Source organism: Heterocephalus glaber, unplaced genomic scaffold (assembly GCF_053883595.1).
Source record: "Heterocephalus glaber isolate CG9 unplaced genomic scaffold, H.glaber_assembly_v1.0 deba00001509, whole genome shotgun sequence".
Taxonomy (NCBI): Eukaryota; Metazoa; Chordata; class Mammalia; order Rodentia; family Bathyergidae; genus Heterocephalus; species Heterocephalus glaber.
Window position 1 is genome coordinate 32,913,046 of NW_028258325.1, and position 17,887 is coordinate 32,930,932.

At 35.9% G+C, this 17,887-nt stretch overlaps 1 protein-coding gene across 27 annotated transcripts in view; it reads left to right on the forward strand.

Moving 5' to 3' along the window:
* N4bp2 (NEDD4 binding protein 2) overlaps nt 1-17,887 on the forward strand; it is a 176,681-nt gene that overhangs the window by 110,028 nt on the left and 48,766 nt on the right. For 19 of the 27 annotated variants that reach the window (XM_087187492.1, XM_087187482.1, XM_087187484.1 and 16 more), the window contains 5 exons: nt 589-928; nt 5,509-6,670; nt 8,062-8,186; nt 12,149-12,237; nt 14,593-14,669. In XM_087187492.1, the coding sequence (XP_087043618.1) occupies nt 703-928; nt 5,509-6,670; nt 8,062-8,186; nt 12,149-12,237; nt 14,593-14,669 (1,679 nt within the window). In that variant the 5' untranslated portion in view covers nt 589-702. Of the gene's footprint in view, nt 1-588; nt 929-1,117; nt 1,141-3,852; nt 3,945-4,239; nt 4,395-5,508; nt 6,671-8,061; nt 8,187-12,148; nt 12,238-14,592; nt 14,670-17,887 lie in introns of those variants that run through there. The other 8 variants (XM_087187498.1, XM_021262430.2, XM_021262431.2 and 5 more) reach the window with 5 other exon arrangements.

Genomic DNA, 17,887 nt, shown 5'->3' on the forward strand with positions numbered 1-17,887 from the left:
AGTCCAGGAAAAAGACTGTAACAGTCTCTAGGGTGGTTACAGTGAAGATGTAAGGAATGATCATATTCTGGATATGTTTTGGGGGTTGCTTTTGGCTTACCAGTTGGATATGGGATGAGAGGAGTCAGGATTATTCCAAGAGTTATGACCTAAGCAATTAGATGGATAGAGTTACATTAACTGAGATGTGAAAGACTGGAAAAAGCAGGTTTGAAGAGGGTAATCAGGAGCTCGGTTTTGGACATGTTAAGTTTATGATGCCTGTTAGACATCTGAGTGTAATAAGTGTTCAATAGGCATTCTAATTACATTTATGGATGCTGTTTTATGTTTTAAAAAGAAATAATGATATTAAACAATGTACTCATTTTCCTGAAATATGTTATGCTTTGTTAGTATCTTAATTTTTAACATGTTCAATCCTGGCAAAACTGGAATAATTTGAAGAAAGAAATTATTTGACCATTTTTTGGCTTCACTGCCAGAAGTGATAGTTCTTTCTTAGAGTTAAATAAAATTGTCATTCCAATTTTAGAAATAGAAATATAACTATATAGTCTGAGTGATTTTACTTGCTTTTTATTTTAGGTCCTATTACTGCTGGATTGTGCAAGATTTTAACCCTATTTTTTTGAATTATGATTTAAATATCAAACATCTTAAATTGTATAAAAGGGAAGCATTTTAGTTTTGGAAGTCAGAATGCCAAGGAAAAGGAAAAATCTTGGGGGAAACCCTTTTCGGAAGACTGCAAACTCTAAGGAAATTGTATCCAATGTTGCTAGTCATGCGGAGCCAACCACTACTCTTCTTTCTGTGTGTGAGACAAAATTTGATCAGGAAGAACTCTTCACCAGTATCTCAGAGATGTTTTCTGAGCTGGATCCCGATGTAGTGTATTTGATGCTTTCTGAATGTGATTTCAAAGGTGAGAAAAAGTTTAGTTTGAACCCTTTACATCTTATAAGAAGACTTCATGTACTATGCTATGACTAGTACTGGTGTAGAAAAATAACTGTCATTTTTGTTCATTATTAAGCCTGCCATGGACAAGGTACCAAGTTTGGAATTATGAGGGACATGGAGTAAAATAAAGCATAGTTTCTGCTCTAAAGAAATACACAGTTCTACATGTAAGATGTAGGTATAGATATCATGTTTTACATCTTTTTTTTTTTTTGGTAGTGGGGATCGAACTCAGGACCTCGCTTGTGAGACAGGTGTGGTGCCACTGAGCTAAATCCCTGGCCCTGTTTACATCTTATTTTTATCTTTCTTCTAGAACAGGTTGGCGCTCTTGACATTTTGGGCTGGATAATTCTTTGTTGCGAATGGCTCTTCTATGCATTGTAGAATATTTAGTAGTATGCCTGGCTTTACCCACTAGATGCCAGGAATATCCCACCCCCTATTTGTGATGACAAAAAATATTTCTGTGTGTTGTGTTATCATTTGTCCCTGGGAGGCAAAATTGTACCTGTTAGAATCAGTGTCCTAGAACATAAGCTCCATGAAGACAGAGTTTTTTTTTTTTTTTTTGGTACGGGGGATCGAACTTGGGACCTTGCGCTTTCGAGGCAGGCACCAGAACCACTGAGCTAAATCCCTGGACCAAGACAGAGATTTTAAAAGCTGCTTTACTTCTGTATTTTCAACCCTTAAAATAACAAATAATAACACATAAGAGTTAGTAGAAGTTAATTGTAATTGAAATTGTGCAAATAAAAGCTGATTAAGAGCTAAAGCTAGTAGAGTAGTATGGTTTCAGAACATTGGCTTTGGAGTCAGGAAACCTGGTTTGGATTTCCAGTTCTGCCACTAGCAAAACTCTAAGTCTTAGTTTTCTAATCTGGTTTTTTTTGGTACCAGGGATCAAACTCAGGACCTTGTGCTTGAGAGGCAGGCTCAGTGCCACAGAGCTAAATCCCTGGCCTAGTTTTCTAATCTGTTAATCAAAAGTGAGGGGTGGGATTTAGCTCAGTGGTTCCACCGCCTGCCCCCCAAGTATAAGTTCCCAAGTTCCATCTCCAGTACCAAAAAAAAAAAAAAGAAGTAATAGTATGTATCATATAGGATTTTTTGGTGAGGATTGCCTTTTTTTAGTAAAGTCATCAGTGTAGTAAGTTCTTTTTTTTTTTTTTTTGGTACCGGGGATCAAACTCCGGTCCTTGCACTTGCGCAGCAGGCGGTGAAACCACTGTGCTAAATCCCCGGCCCTAGTAAGTTCTTTATAACTTGTACTGAGTGTTTGGAAGCATGTTTGCACACAGGAACGACTATAAATTGGCTAGATGAGTAAATTAAATGTTATAATTAGTATATTGTTATTGGTTATCTTTTTTTTTAAAAAAAATTTTTTTTTTTTTTGACTATCTTCTTTTTGAGACAGGGTCTCACTATGTAGCCCAGGCTCACCTGGAACTCACGGTGATCCTCTTGTTTCAGCCTTCCAAGTGCTGGGATTACAGGTCCCCTGGCTTGGCCATGATTAGTATAAAATGAAATTATTCTAAGGGTCGGGGCTGTAGCTCAGTGGCGCCTCACCTGCCTGACAAGCCCAAGATCTTGAGTTTAATCTCCGGCACCAAGAAAAAAAAAGAAATTATTCTAGATTTTGAAGATTTTGGTAATATGTGATAAAACTTTCATTTCTAATTGTGTGAGCTGTGATGGAAGCATATCTTCTTTATTCTGGTATTCAGAAAGCAAGATTTTTTTTTTTTTTTTTTGTTACCTGGGATTGAACTCGGGTCCTTGAGCTTGCGAGGCAGTCGTTGGAACCACTGAGCTAAATTCCCAGCCCAGAAAGCAAGGTTTTTGCAGTGCACTTTAGTGTTCAGGAATGATAATATATAGAATTTTATTCAGTTATTTTAGCATTTACTTCCTAATTTTTATGTCTATAAAATTTGTTGCACATAAATTAACATAGCAATGGGAAATTATAAGAAAATTGTATTATCATATATCCTAACAAAGAATTTATTTCTCTTTTTCTGGATCTTCTGTAGTCCTTGTTTATAAACATTTGATATTTTGAGTGGTTTGAATGATAGCATTAATGACATTTCATATTCTGCTTTTTAAAATTTAATATAAGCATTTGAAATTGTTGCTATAATCTGTATTTTAGTAGTTGTCTAATACTCCTATGAGTTGTTGTGCTTTATGCTTAAGTTTTTCAAGAATAATTAATATTGCAAAGAACATGTTGGTAAAAATAGCCTTTTTCTTCCTTTTGGCTTTTCTTCTTAATCTCAGAGTTTTATTTTCTGCATCACAGCCTAAGAACAGTGTTTAGCTCTTAGGTATGCTGATTTGTAATGCCACTGGCACTGTATAAGTGTAGTGCTTTCACCATTGGGCTCTTCAGCGCTGTGTGGAATTATTTTAAGATTGTAATAGGAATAAAATTGCACCTTTTCTTAATTTGTTTTTTCATAAAGGGGAACATTGGACATTTTTGTACGTGATTTTTTATTACTTCTTACATTCTTTTGTAAGTTCATTTTTTTTTTTTGGTTGATTTCATAATAGTTTTTTTCCAATTGTCTAAGGAATTTTCTTTTTGTGTGACAATTATCTATCTAGCTTGATCTTTTACTTATTTTACTTAATGGTGTTTTCATTTTGTATATGTTAATTTTTTTCAGTTGAAAGGTTTTTCAATCATGCATATTTTTTCATAGAAATACTTCTTGTATTTGCTTTCTTTCTTTTTCATTTTACCCTCCTTTTTTTTTTTTTTTTTCCATTTTTAGGGCTTCTTGCCTTTGTAGTATTGCTGTGATCTCCTAAATGGTCTGTCTGCCAGGCTTGCCCCTCCAATCCCTCTTTGTTTTTCTTCTTAAGGGAACATTAATTGGGTGCTTACTAGGTGACAGTCCTTGTGCACAACACTTTTTCATGGATTATCTCATTTAATCCTCACAACAACCTATGAGGTAGGTACTTTTATTATCCCCATGTTACAAGTGAGAAAAGTGGGGCTTAGGGAAGTTAACTAACTTGTTCAAAGTGTCATAGCCAGCAAGTACGAATTTAAATGCTGGTGTTCTGACTCCAGACCAGAGCTGTTACCTAAATGCTGTGCCACTTCCAGATTTATCTTCCTTAAAACAAAACAAGACATAACACAAAAATAAAATTAAAAAACCACAAATTTCAAATGCTTAAAAATTATTTTTATTATCATTCTTGTGCTCAGGATTAAATCCAGGCCTTATGCATGTCCAACAGGTACTCTGGCACTGAGCTACATCCTCAACCCTCAAATGCTTAAAAATTCTAATGGCTCATTATTGGTGTTATAACAGAAAAACCTCAGCCTTGGAGTCAGACACATCAGTCCTGGCTCTGTCACTTACTGCCTGTGTGACATGGGCCGTGGTAATGTATGTTTTGAGCTTCATTTTCTTCATCTATTTGTTAGGATGATATACCTCATAGTATTATTTGAGGATTCAGTGAGGTGATTTGTATAAAGCTTCTAGCCCAAATGCAGTAACTGATAGTTTTTAATCAAGTTCCCTTAGTAAATAAAATTCATGTTTCTTAGCATGATATACCGGAACATTCCCAGTTTCACTCAGTCTCCCTCTCCAGCTTTATCTTCTCTTATCTACTATACATGCACTGTGTGTCCACACTTCAACCAACTTCTTTTAATACCTTAAACATACTTTGCATTTTCAAGCTTGGGTTTACCTTTCCCTCTGTCCGGCAAGTTGCTTTTTAATCCTCAAATGCCAGTTTACATATCAGTTTATGTGAAGTATTCCCTTGTCTCCTAAATAGTGCTATGACATTTATATGTTATAAAAATACATTATTTAATCTATATTATGATGAATTATTTGTACAGTGGTACTGGGTTCACAAATGCTTTTGTTTTTGAACGGTTTGGTTCACAACCAGAAGTGTTTGGCAAAATTTTGTTTTTGTTTTTGAACTCTACAGCAGGTGACAAACAGGACTGTGGCCATCTTTTTTAGAATCATGGAACGAATTGAGTTTGTGAACTGAGGTACTACTGTACTGTAATTAATGAAGACTATGTACAAAGTATTCCTGATATATAGTACGTGCTTGTAAATATTCTTAAAATACTTATTACTTAAAGGGACATGCAGTAGGTAAGCAGTTGTTGACTAAATGAGCTGGCATTAGGACCTTTATAAATAACCCTAATACATACAATTACAGATACTTATACATTTACTCAATAAATTAATCAAAAAATATCTATTTGATAGTTTTTTGCTACTGTCTGAGTGGAAGAACAATGTTGGATGTCCCCAACATTGGAACTTTTCACTAATACAGACTTTGGTGTATTATTAGCAAAATAGCAATTTTAAAAAAATGATCCAAACATTGCCAATTTTACTGTATTCCATTCAATGCAAAAATCTAGTATTTTTCCTTTTAATGAGGTTATATCTTTTTTCAATATATATATATATATATATTGTTGTTGTTGTTGTTATTGTTCTTGTTGTCGTGCAGTTGAAAATGCCATGGATTGTCTATTAGAATTATCTACCACTGATGCCAAGATAGAAGAATCATCTTCAAAAACCTTTGTTGCTTCTGAGAACCATCTAAGTGAAACAGGAAGTGAAATAATGGAGAAGTATCCACCTAAAGAAGAGAGTGAAGATTCAAAACTGGATTCATTTTTGGATATGCAGCTAACTGAAGACTTGGATTCCTTAATACAGAATGCTTTTGAGAAACTGAACTCTTCTTCTGATGATCAAGCATACTCATTTTTGCCTTTGGGAGATGTTGATAGTCTTAATAACCCAAGTCAGTTTATAAATTCACATTCAAATAGTATGACTACTGTTCTTTCTATACAAAATATGGATTTGAATAGTGAAAATTTAGAGATTTCTGCCTCTGCATTAAATTCAAAACCATTAACTTCACATTCAGTTTTGAATGAGTCCAAAAGTTTTATGAAGGATAGCACATTGGCATTGGAAGATAACTATCCAGAAGATTCTCCTCTCAGTGGTTCTTTAAATCCAGCAAATGAGTCTATTGTGGGTTTTAACAATCTCAGTCAAAGACAGAAGGTGCTTTTAGATTCCAGCTGTGTTGAGGCTCAGCTCTCTCAAGCCCCTCTAGATTTGGATACCAGTGAACCTCAGGCTCCTTTAAACCTTCCTGTGCAAAATCCAGAGCTTGACTTAGCAGGTACAAGTGGGGATCAGAAATCTTTTTCTGTCTCTGATGTTTTTGTACCTTCTGAAGGGTTTAATTTCAAGCCACACAAACATACTGACCTGCCACCAAAGGAGATGGATGTGAATTACTGCCCAGTACTTACCCCTCTTCCTTTACTGCTCCCTCCTCCTCCTCCACCACCGATGTGGAATCCAGTGATCCCTACTTTTGACCTCTTTCGAGGAAACCATGGCTTTGTAGCTCCAGTTGTAACCACAGCTACACACTGGAGACCTTTCAACTACACATTTCCACCTTCAGTCATTTCTCACACTTCCCCAACAAAAATATGGAGAAATCAAAATGGAGCAAGTGCTTATCAAATAAAAGAGGCTCCCGTTTCTCAGGTTGTAAGAAAGAAGACAACATCTTATGTTGGACTAGTTCTTGTTCTTCTCAGAGGGCTTCCAGGATCAGGAAAATCTTTTTTGGCAAGGTATGAGGTTTTAATTACGTTTTTAAAAAGTATAATGTATAAATGTGAACAGATAATGTGAACATCCAGAATGTTTCACTTCATAGAGATGTTTCGTAACCACTGAAGTATTTTTTACTAATTTCTTCTAGCTTTCTACCTGATAACTTTTTTTTTTTTTTTTTGGTACCGGAGATTGAACTTGGGACCTTCCGCGTGCGAGGCAGGTGGCGGAACCACTGAGCTAAATCCCTGGCCCTAATAACATTGTTTTATTTTCCCACAAGTTTTTTAAAAACTCTCCTTCCAGAATATCTTTTGAAAGACTAAATAGAAGAAAAAAATAAAAGATGGTTCAAGAATTTGAGCTTGTGAAATTAACTGACATAGCTTTTTATGAAAGGGAGCTAATTTGATTGTGAGAAATGAAATTCAACTTTGATCATGGAGTTAAAAAGCCATCATGATTTTGAATTCATGGAAATGAAATCTTAAATACATGAATTCTAATGTTGGAAATTTGGTACTATAGTATATTGTTAAATAACACCTTTAGAAATACGTTATTTTGGGCCGGGGATTTAGCTCAGTGGTTTCGCTGCCTGCTGCGCAAGCGCAAGGACCTGAGTTCAATCCCTGGTACCAAAAAAAAAAAAAAATTCAAGTTGAATATGGTAGTGCAGGCCTCTAATCTAGCTAACTACTCAGGAGGCTGAGGCAGAAGGATTGCAAGTTTGAGGCCAGCTTGGGCAATTTAGCAAGACCATCTCAAAATAAAATTTAGAAAAGGGGAAAAAAATAGAAGGAAAAAATGGAAACAAAGCTTTTGTACATAGGGAGGGGAGGAGGATTGAGGGGGAGAATGGGATAAAATAAAATAAAATTTATTTAAAAACAAAAAAAGCCAGGTGTGGTGGAACATGCCTGTAATCCCAGTACTGAGGCTGAGGTAGGAGGATTGCTGAGATTTCAAGGCCAGTCTGGGCTACATAGTGAATTCAAGGCCAACTTGAACTGTGTAGTGAGAACTTGTCTCAAAAAATTAAAAAAAAAAAAGAAAAGAAAAGGGATTAGATGTAGCTTGGTAGCATGCTTGCTTAGTGCATGGCAGGCCCTGGGTTCAAACCCTAGCACCAAAAAGAGCAAAACAAAACAAAAACTTGTCATTTTGCCAACCTGTATAGTCAGCTCTAAATTGACATAAATCAAATAATTTGCATAAATCAAAATAGACTTGCCTTAGGTTCGTTTTTTGTTAGACAAACTTGTTTATAGGATTTCCAGTATGATTTGAATATTATAATAAATATTAGTACTTGAAGTTTTAATTGAATTATATATTGACTGTATAATTTAGAAGCGAGAATTTTGGAAGGAAAATTAATGAAAATAATTCCCTTTATCATTTACAGGTCTTTGCAAGAAGATAATCCAAGTGGCGTTGTTCTTAGTACTGATGATTATTTTTATATAAATGGGCAGTACCAGTTTGATATTAAGTACTTAGGAGAAGCACATGAATGGAACCATAATCGTGGTAAGAATGGACAGGAGATTCTGGGTAGTATTAAGAGTAATATAATGTAAAAATTCACTTCCTTGCTTTTTGGTTTTTTGAGAGAGAGTCTCACTATGTAGTTCAGGCTGGCCTCGAACTCACAGTAATCTTCCTGCCTCAGCCTCCTGAGTGCTGGGATTACAGGTGTGTGTCACCACACTTGCCTCATATTTGTGTTTTGAGAGAGATATAACTTTAAAGAATTTATAATTAACTTTAACTCTTTAAGTGCATAGTACAGATACAATCATAACTATGGTTAACATTAACTTGTGTTACATAGTAAGAGGTAAATGAGTAAGAGTGAATTCATGGGACTGTTATGAGGATTAAATTTTTTAAAAAAGTTAATTTTTATAAGATGTGTAGAATATTGTATGGCACCTGTAAGTTTTATTTAATCAATGGGGAGCTTGACAGAAGTTATCTAATTTTCTTCCTGGATCTCAGTAGCTCAAGGAAGTTAAAATTGTCTGGTGTGCTCTAATTCCTTTTGTTTTTAAATAGAATTTTCCTTGTTAACCCTTGGTCATCCTAGATTGGTTTAATATTTATAGAGGTAGTGTGAGAGTAAAAATGGCTCTCTTCACGCTGAATCTGCAGGCAGATCATAGGTAAAACTTTTGTTTCTTTTTCTTTATTTTTTGGTTTGTTTGTTTGTTTATTTATTTATTTATTTATTTTTGAGATAGGGTCCTGCAATGCAGTTCAGGCTGGCCTTGAACTCACTATGTAGGCCAAGTTGACTTTGAACTTGCATTGATTTTTCTGCCTCAGCCTCCCGAGTGCTAGGATTACAGGGGTGCACCACCACACCTGGCTAAACCTTAGTTTCTTATTAGTACAACAGTCTTCACTGAAAATGGCTTTATTCTTTTTTTTTTTTTTTGGTACCGGGGATTGAACTCGGGTCCTTGCACTTGCACAGCAGGCGGTGAAACCACTGAGCTAAATCCCTGGCCCTAGCTTTATTCTTAATGTTTAATTAGTTGCAGTTTGAATTTTATATGGTAGGTTCTTTTTTTTTTTTCTTTTATTAGTACATGTTTGCAGTTATGATTACATTCACTGTGAGGAGTTGGTACATGGACATAATACATGTTAGGGAAATTCTAAGACACACAGGTAATATTTGACTTGGTCTCTTATGATACATGGGCTGTGAAGGCAGTTCTTAAGTTTGCCATCATGAGGCATTGTTCCATTTTTATATATTCTTTCTTGAACTAAGAATTAAAGTAAGAACTTAGGAATATGAAAACACCAACACAACTGAAAATAAAGGATACAGTGTGATGTGATGTGAAGATCAGCTTTGATTTGCTGATTACTAGCTGTGCATCTGGTGCAGGTGATTTGTGTTCGCACAGGCCCAATGTCCTCATCTGTGAAAGAGGCCAGGGCTGGTGCTCGCTTCAGCAGCTCATATACTAAAAAGAAGCCAGGGCCGGGGATTTAGCTCAGTGGTGCTGCCACCTGCCCTGCAAATGCAAGGACCCGAGTTCGATCCCTGGTACCAAAAAAAAAAAGAGGCCAATAATATCTCCCAGGTTTGTTGTGAGATTAAATGAAAATGAGAAGTGTTTAGCACTGGTTCACTGTGCTCTTATAACAGCAGTAACCACAGCGATAATAGTAACAATATATTAATAGTCAAAACTTTTAAACTGCTTTATTGGAATGTAATTCAAAGGTCATAAAATTCACTGATATAAGTTATTCAATGTAATGATATTTAGAATTTAATATTCAGGGTTGTCCATCCATCATTACAATCAGTTTTAGAGCCTTTTATCACCTCAGAAAGATTCTGTACCCTTTAGCAGTCATTCTTTTCTCCTCATGTAGTTTCTGTCTCTATGTTTGCTATTCTGCACATTTCACATAAACAAAATCATATAATATGTGGTCTTCTGTGACTAGCTTCTTTGAGTTAGCATAGTGTTTTTAAGGTTTATCCATGTTGTAGCATGTAGTTTCAGTACTTCATTCCTCTTTTTTTTTTTCCTTGGTACCGGGGATCGAACTCAGGACCTTGTGCTTGCGAGGCAGGCGCGGTGCCACTGAGCTACATCCCCAGCCCCATTCCTCTTTTAAAGCTGGTAATACTCCATTGTATGACTACTGCATTCTATTTATCTGTTCGTCAGTTGATGAACATGTGTCTTTTAACAATGCTTTTGCAAACATACCTACATGTCATTGTCTGACCTTTTTAGTAATTTCCAATTATTTTCCAAAGCAATTGTAACACTTTCCATTTGAAATAATAGTTTATGAAGATTTCAACTTCTCTATATTCTCACCAACACTTATTATCTGATTTTTCGATGGTAACTATTCTAGTGAGTGTAAAGGTGTAATTCATTGTATTTAGCTCAGTGGTGCCGCTGCCTGCCTGGCAAGCGCAAGGTACTGAGTTCCATCCCCGGTACCAAAAAAACAAAAACAAAACAAAACAAAACAAAACTTACATGTAGAGATGGTAGATTTGTCAAAACTAAGAAATTAACATTGGTATGTTACTATTAACTAAACTCCAGACTTCATTTGGATTTTAATTTTTTCACTAACTTCCCCCCCTCCCCCACCCCCTTTTTGGTTATTTGAGACAGGGTCTCACTTTGTAGTTCAGGCTTGCCTTGAACTCACAATGTAGCCTTGAACTCATGGCAATCCTCCTCCTCAGCCTCCCATGTACTGGATTACAGGCATGCATCACCATGCCTGGCACTAAAGCCCTTTCCATTTACATAATCTAATCTAGAGTACCAGGTTGCTTTTTACCATGATATAATTTTTCTGTGATTATTACATAACAATAGTGTTTATTTGCATTTGTTATTCAATAAATGCTTTAGTTTTTCATATTCTCAGCAGTGATAGTTATATCAAGTAGTGAATAGAATTAGTACATATCTATGGTTTTCAAATTTAAAAAAATCACTTTAAAAAATGAAAACAATATTAAAATAAATGGCTGCTATCATGAAATCAACCAACAACAAATGCAGGTGGGGCTGTGGGGTAAGAGGAATACTGCTCCACTGCTGGTGGGAGTGTAGACTGGTGCAACCACTGTAGAAATCAGTATGGAGATACCTCAAAGAACTAGGACTGGAAGTCCCATTTGAACCAGCTATTCCCCTGCTGGTTATCTTCCCCAAGAATTAAAAGAATCATACCACAGTGATATATGTGCACCCATGTTCATAGCAGCACAGTTTGTAATAGCTAAAACTTGGAAACAGCCCAAATGCCCATCAACTAGAGACTGGATCAAGAAAATGTGGTTTTTTAAAATAAAATGGAGTACTACTCAGCCATCAAAAACGAGAAATTAGAGACATTTATTGCTAAATAGATGCACATTGAGGTGATACTCTTAAGTGAAATAAACAGGACACACATGTATCCCAAATAGTTTCTCTAGTGTGAGAAACTGAAAGTGTAAATAAGGACTAGAAGGTATAGTAGATAATGTGAAAAAGGAAGAAAAGGGCCAAAGGGGAAGGGGAAGTGGGAGGGGTAGGGGAAAGGAAAGAAGGGACTGGAATTAATATGAGAAAATGAAAAAACGGAAACAAAGTCTTTGTAAATAGGGAGGGATGGAGGGGTTGAAGGGGGGAGGGCAGGGGAAGGGGGAAAAAATAAGAACCAAGAGATTATGTAAAGGTGCAAATTTCCAATGATGAATGTCATTACATTGTACACTTAAAATGTACCAATAAAAGGATATACAAAAAAAAAGTACTGAATATTTAATATTTATTGAGTGTTTATAAAAAAGCATTAAAATTTAAAAAAAAGAATATTAAAATGATTTGTCAGGGCCGGGGATTTAGCTCAGTGGTTCTGGCGCCTGCCTTGCAAGCGCAAGGACCCGAGTTCAATCCCCGGTTCCAAAAAAAAAAGATTTGTCATTTTCTACTGTTTTTCAGCAAAAGAAGCATTTGAGAAGAAGATATCGCCAATCATAATTGATAATACAAATCTACAAGCATGGGAAATGAAACCATATGTTGCTTTGGTGTGTACCATAAGTTGTTGTAAGTTTCTAATAGTGGGTTTGGAATCATTGAGTGATGTTACTTGTACAGGTAAATCTCAAGTACTTGAGAATCTCAGAATCTTGTTCTATCTTGAACTCAAGTTTCTCTGGTCTTTAGTGAAATGAGAAAAATGAACAATTAATATAGCTGAGTTTCCCAAAATTCTAAATTTATTCAGCTTTTAAATACTGAGAATTAATATCTTAAAATTTAAAATTGTTTTGGTATCTTTTACAGAAAGGTAATAGTATTAAATTTTATTATTAAGCTGGGTATAATCGTGCATGCCTATACTCCCAACACTTGGGAGGCTGATGCAGGAGGATTGCTGGGATTTTGAGGCCAATCTGGGCTACGTAGTAAGTTCAAGTCCAGCCTGAACTGAACTACCTAGCGAGACTTTGCCTCAAAAAAACAAACCCTTTTTAAATTCTTATTCTAGGTGTGTATGTATAGACACATATGTACCTGTATACATGCACCTTCTTTTTGTTTTTTTGTATGGTTCCGGGGATAGAACTCAGGACCTTGTGCTTGCGAGGCAAGTGGTGGCTAAATGAGCTAAATCCCTGGCCCTACACATACCTTCTTTTACCCCTCTGATTGCTTACGTGGAAGAATTAAGATTTGATGGTCCTGGGGCTGGGGATTTAGCTCAGTTGTTTCGCTGCCTTCCTTGCAAGTGCAAGGACCCGAGTTCAATCCCCATTACCAAAAAAAAAAAAAAAGATTTGATGGTCCTATGGTGGTGCATGCCTATAATCCAAACACTTAGGAGGCTGAGGCAGGGGGACTGATTACCTACAGTTTGAGGCCAGACTGGCCTACATAGTGAGTTCAAGGCCAGCTTGGACTACACAGTGAGACCCTGTTTCAAAAAACAAAACTAAACAAATTTGGTAGTCCCTTGTTACTATTCAGATTAAAAAAAAAAATTATGCTGTTCTGAGAAATTCCGAATTCTGTAAACTCAACTATTTTCATTTTTCTCAATTTTCCAGATTCCTCTTAGACCCTACCCTGGAACACTTTCACTCTTTCTGCAGCCCACATTGGCCTGGACTATGGGTTACTTGTTCTTCTTGCATCCCCCACTCCAATTTTGAGACAGAGTAGTGCTAAATTGTCCAAGAAGGACTGAAACTTCCAATCCCCCAGCCTCAGCTTCCCAACGAAGTAGGTGGGATTACAAGTGTGCATCACATGCCTGGCTTTGCCTAGCTGAATTAGTTGCTTTTTACATTTGTGCCACCCTGGCTTATTTCTCCTATAGGGTGATGTATGCTGTTTTTTATTGTAGGCCACGAGGTAGATTTACTTTTCTGTAAAGTGCAAGTAAATATTTTAGATTTTGTGGGCACATCCAATCTCTGTTGCATATTCTTTATTTCCTCCCACTTCTCTGTTCTTAGTTTCCATTCAAAAGGGAGCAGGGAAATAGGGACATAGCTGGCAGGGAAATGAGGTGAAGAGTAAGCTGGCAGAAAAATGTTATAATTTAAAAAATTCCAGGCCAGGATTTAGCTCAGTGACCTTGGAAGTACAAGGTCCTGAGTTCAATCCCTGGTACCAAGGGAAAAAAAAAAAAAGAGTCCTACACACAGTAGATGAGCCCTCTGCCACTGTATCACATCCCAAACTGTGAAGTAGTTGTAAAATTATAAAAGTTAATGCAGACATATGATAAATATTCAAACTCCAAAAAAGAAAAATATGCCTAAAGTCCTCCTCTCTATAGGTAAATGCTTTTAATAGTGTTTTTGAGAATCTGTGCAGTTTTCCATGCACATACAAATTGTCCAACAAGAATTCTCTCTTACTTTTTCAACAGTTTAAGGACTTTCATTAACACATGAAGAATTTAAAAAATTACTGTGTAATATTTTTATTTTAAGGCTATCTCTTCATTTAGCCAAATCCATATTAATAGTCATTGAGTTATTTGTATTCTTTTCCTGTCACGAATAATAGTGAACCAGAAATCCTAGCATGCATGCATATATATGTGTGTGTATACAAGTAGGTATGACATAGGTATACCTCTTTGTTCTCTTACATACTTTTCAATACTATACCTTACTGGATGTTAATTGCCGGGTCACAGAAATTGTATGTTTTATCAGTTTAACCTACTCTAAAATAATCTTTGAGGTTCTTTCACTTTTAACATGCTGTGAGTTTGGAAATAATGTGATTAGTGGCCCTGTGCCTGCTTCGCAAGCGCAAGGTCCTGAGTTTGATCCCTGGTACCAAAAAAAAGAAGAAAGTGGAAATAATGTGATTAATTTCATGGAAATAATTATTTTTAAATGTTTTTGTCTTTTTATATGTAGTCACAGAAACATAAATATAAAGTCCTTTTCCGGGAACCAGACACATGGTGGAAGTTCAAACCAAAGGAACTTGCAAGGTAAAACTTGGAGGCTAACATGTTTTTATTTCATGATAGAAAGCCCATCTAGATTTTTTTTTCCTTCATAAATGATGAATGAAGCAAAACTGAATATATTACAGCTTTGTCATGTCAAAATTGACAACAAAATTTGATATCATTTGTTTTTTTCCAGTTTTATGATGAGTATAGCTTTGTTTCTAAAATTTGTCGTAATACACTCAGTACTTTAGTTCCTTTTAATAATGCATTAATATCTGAAATTAGAGCAGGCCTTAGGACTTGGCACACTTGAGCTATGTGCTCCTGGTAGGGACTTGCTGCCTAGTGACTTAGACTGGAAAGTGTTAAGGAGATAAAAATTGAGAAGATAAAAAATATCCAAATATTTTACCCTCCCACCATCTGGGGTTATACTTTTTTATTTATTTGGTTACTTGACTTGAATAAAAAAATGTTATTCAGGGCATAGACATAATTTTTTTTTTTTGCCTTGTCTTTCATATTCCTTTAGAGTCAGGCCTAGTTTAAAATTAGGGTATTTTCTTCTTGGTAATTTTAACTAATTTCTGTACTAACTAAAGGACAACCTAACTTTTTCTGTGTTGTGTGACTAATTCCCGAATATTTACATTTCATCAAAAAGAAACCTCACTCCCAATTTTAGTTTACTAGTTTACTCCCAATTCCTCCCTCCTTTTGGTGGCCACTCATCTGTTTTCTCTCTATAGATTTTCCTATTCTGGACATTGTATATACATGGACTCTTTCAAAGTGTGCCCTCTTATGTCTGGCCTCTTTCACTTAGCATAATGTTTTATGGTTCATCCCTGTTGTAACATATATCAGTACTGAGTTCCTTTTTATTACCCTTTTGATACATTACTGAATTTGGTTTCCTATATTCCATTTAAAATTTTTACACTTGTACTGCATGTGTGAAAAAGAGCCAGATTGACCTGCAATTTTTCCTTCCTTGCTCTTCCTTGCCTGACTTAACATTAGTTGGGAGGCATTTTCTCTTTTTCTCATTTGAAGTTTATCTAAGTTTGAGTATTTGATAGAATTTACTTATTAAACTATTTTGATCTAGTGTTTTCTTTATGAGAAAATTCAGTTGGAATTTCTCCATCACATCAAAGTTATTAAAACGTTTATAATATTCTTTTACCTTTTAGGTCTCTACTGCATTTACAGTTAAGTTCCCCTGTTCAATCCTAATATATTCACATTATCTTCCTACATTTTTTTCTTGATCATTCTCACCAGTGATTGGCTTTTTTTTTTTTTTTTGGTACCAGGTATCGAACTCGGGTCCTTGCGCTTGCAAGGCAAGCGACGGAACCACTGAGCTAAATCCCTGGCCCAATTGGCTTTTTTTATTAGCCTTTCCAATAAACAACTCTTGACTTAGTCAGTTTTCTCTGCTGGAAGTTGTTTTGTGTTTAATTCATTTCTACTTCTCTTCATTCTACAATCTTTGCCTTTTTTTTTTTATATGAAAAGACATTTTATTACTTTACTATTACCACAGTATCAGAGTGCATTTTCTTCAATGGCAAAGGAGGCACAACATTTCTCCGATTCTTCCAAGAACCTCAATATCATCTGTCTCTTGGGGGATTCAGTTTCATACGACGTCTGTGATACAGCCCATGAGGGAGGGTACCAATGATGCTTGGTCGTGAAGAACATTTTACTAAGTTGTTCTATCATGGGTCCTTGCTCAAGGCGTTCACTTTTTTCTTCTAATCTGGTTTTCAGCACGTGATCATGTGTTTCTTCAATATTATGGACAGGGTCTGGTTGAGGGATGGGTCTTTTGTGTTCATATAGAATGTTCACAGAAGGGGTGGTAGCATACTATTGTCCTGCCATCAGATGTCAAAGCAAGCTCTGCTTTGCAATTATAGTCATCTTGACAGCTACTCAACAGCTGGACCGCCATCTTGCCCACCTATCTTTGCCTTTTGAAACCATTTTTCTTTTCTTAGTCTGTTATTTTGAAAACTTCTTTACCTGAAGAATTAGATTATTTTCTAATATCATCATTTGATGCCATACATTTTCCTGTTTACTACTTATCTGTTCTCAGAATTTTAATATAATCCTTTCTTTTTGGTCATTTGATGCCATAAATTTCCCTGTGTAGTCCTTTATCTACTCTTAGAATTTTAATATATATAATCCTGTCTTTTTTGTTAGTATTTATTTTCCAAGTTGCATTATGGTTAATTTTATTCTTTAACTCCTGAGTTATTTAGAACTATGTTCACGTTCCTGAACAATTGGATATTTTCATTTTTGGGGGACATTTTCCTTTTTTAAAAGACTGATTTTCAACTTAAATGTAGTAGGTCATATTGTGTGGTTTGTATGATACTAATTCTCTGAATTTTTTTTTTTTCTTTTTTTTGAGCCAGGCTGTTGCTATGCAGTTCAGGCTGACCTGGAACTCATTATGTAGCTAGGCTGGCCTTGAACTTGGCAGTGATCTTCCTTCCTCAGCCTCCTGAGTGCTAGGATTACATGCATACCACCATGCCCAGCCTTTCTGATATTTTTAGATAGTTTATGGCCTAGTTAATTGTCACCTTTTAGTAAATGTTCCATGTGTGCTTAATAAGAATGCTTACTGGTTATAGTGTATATTCATGTATCCATTAATCATGCTTATTAATTCTGTTGCTCAGCATCTTCTGCAGCTTTTTAATCTGCCCAATTGATTAATATTTTGGAGAAGAATGGTGAAATCTCCCACTGTGAGAGAAATATTGAAAAATCCTTCTATTATGTTGAACATGTCAGTTTTTCCTTATTATTTTGCCTATCTTTGCTTTTTTTTGATACCGGGGATAGAACTCAGGTCCTTGCACTTGCACAGCAGGCAGTGAAACCACTGAGCTAAATCCCCAGCCCTCTTTGCTTTTTTTTTGGTACCGGGCATAGAACTCAGGACCTTGTGCTTTCGAGGCAGGCAGTGGAACCACTGAGCTAAATTCCCGGCCCTCTGTCTTTGCTTTATGAGGGAATTTGTTGACATTCATAGGAGTTTTAAGTGTTTTTTTTTGTTTTTTTTTGGTACCGGGGATCGAACTTGGGACCTTGGGCTTGTGAGGCAGGCAGTGGAACCACTGAGCTAAATCCCTGGCCTGAGTTTAAGATTTTGATATCACCTTAATTTAGCCTTTTATCCTTTGTCTAGTAATTTTTATCTTTAATAGTAATATTTGTTA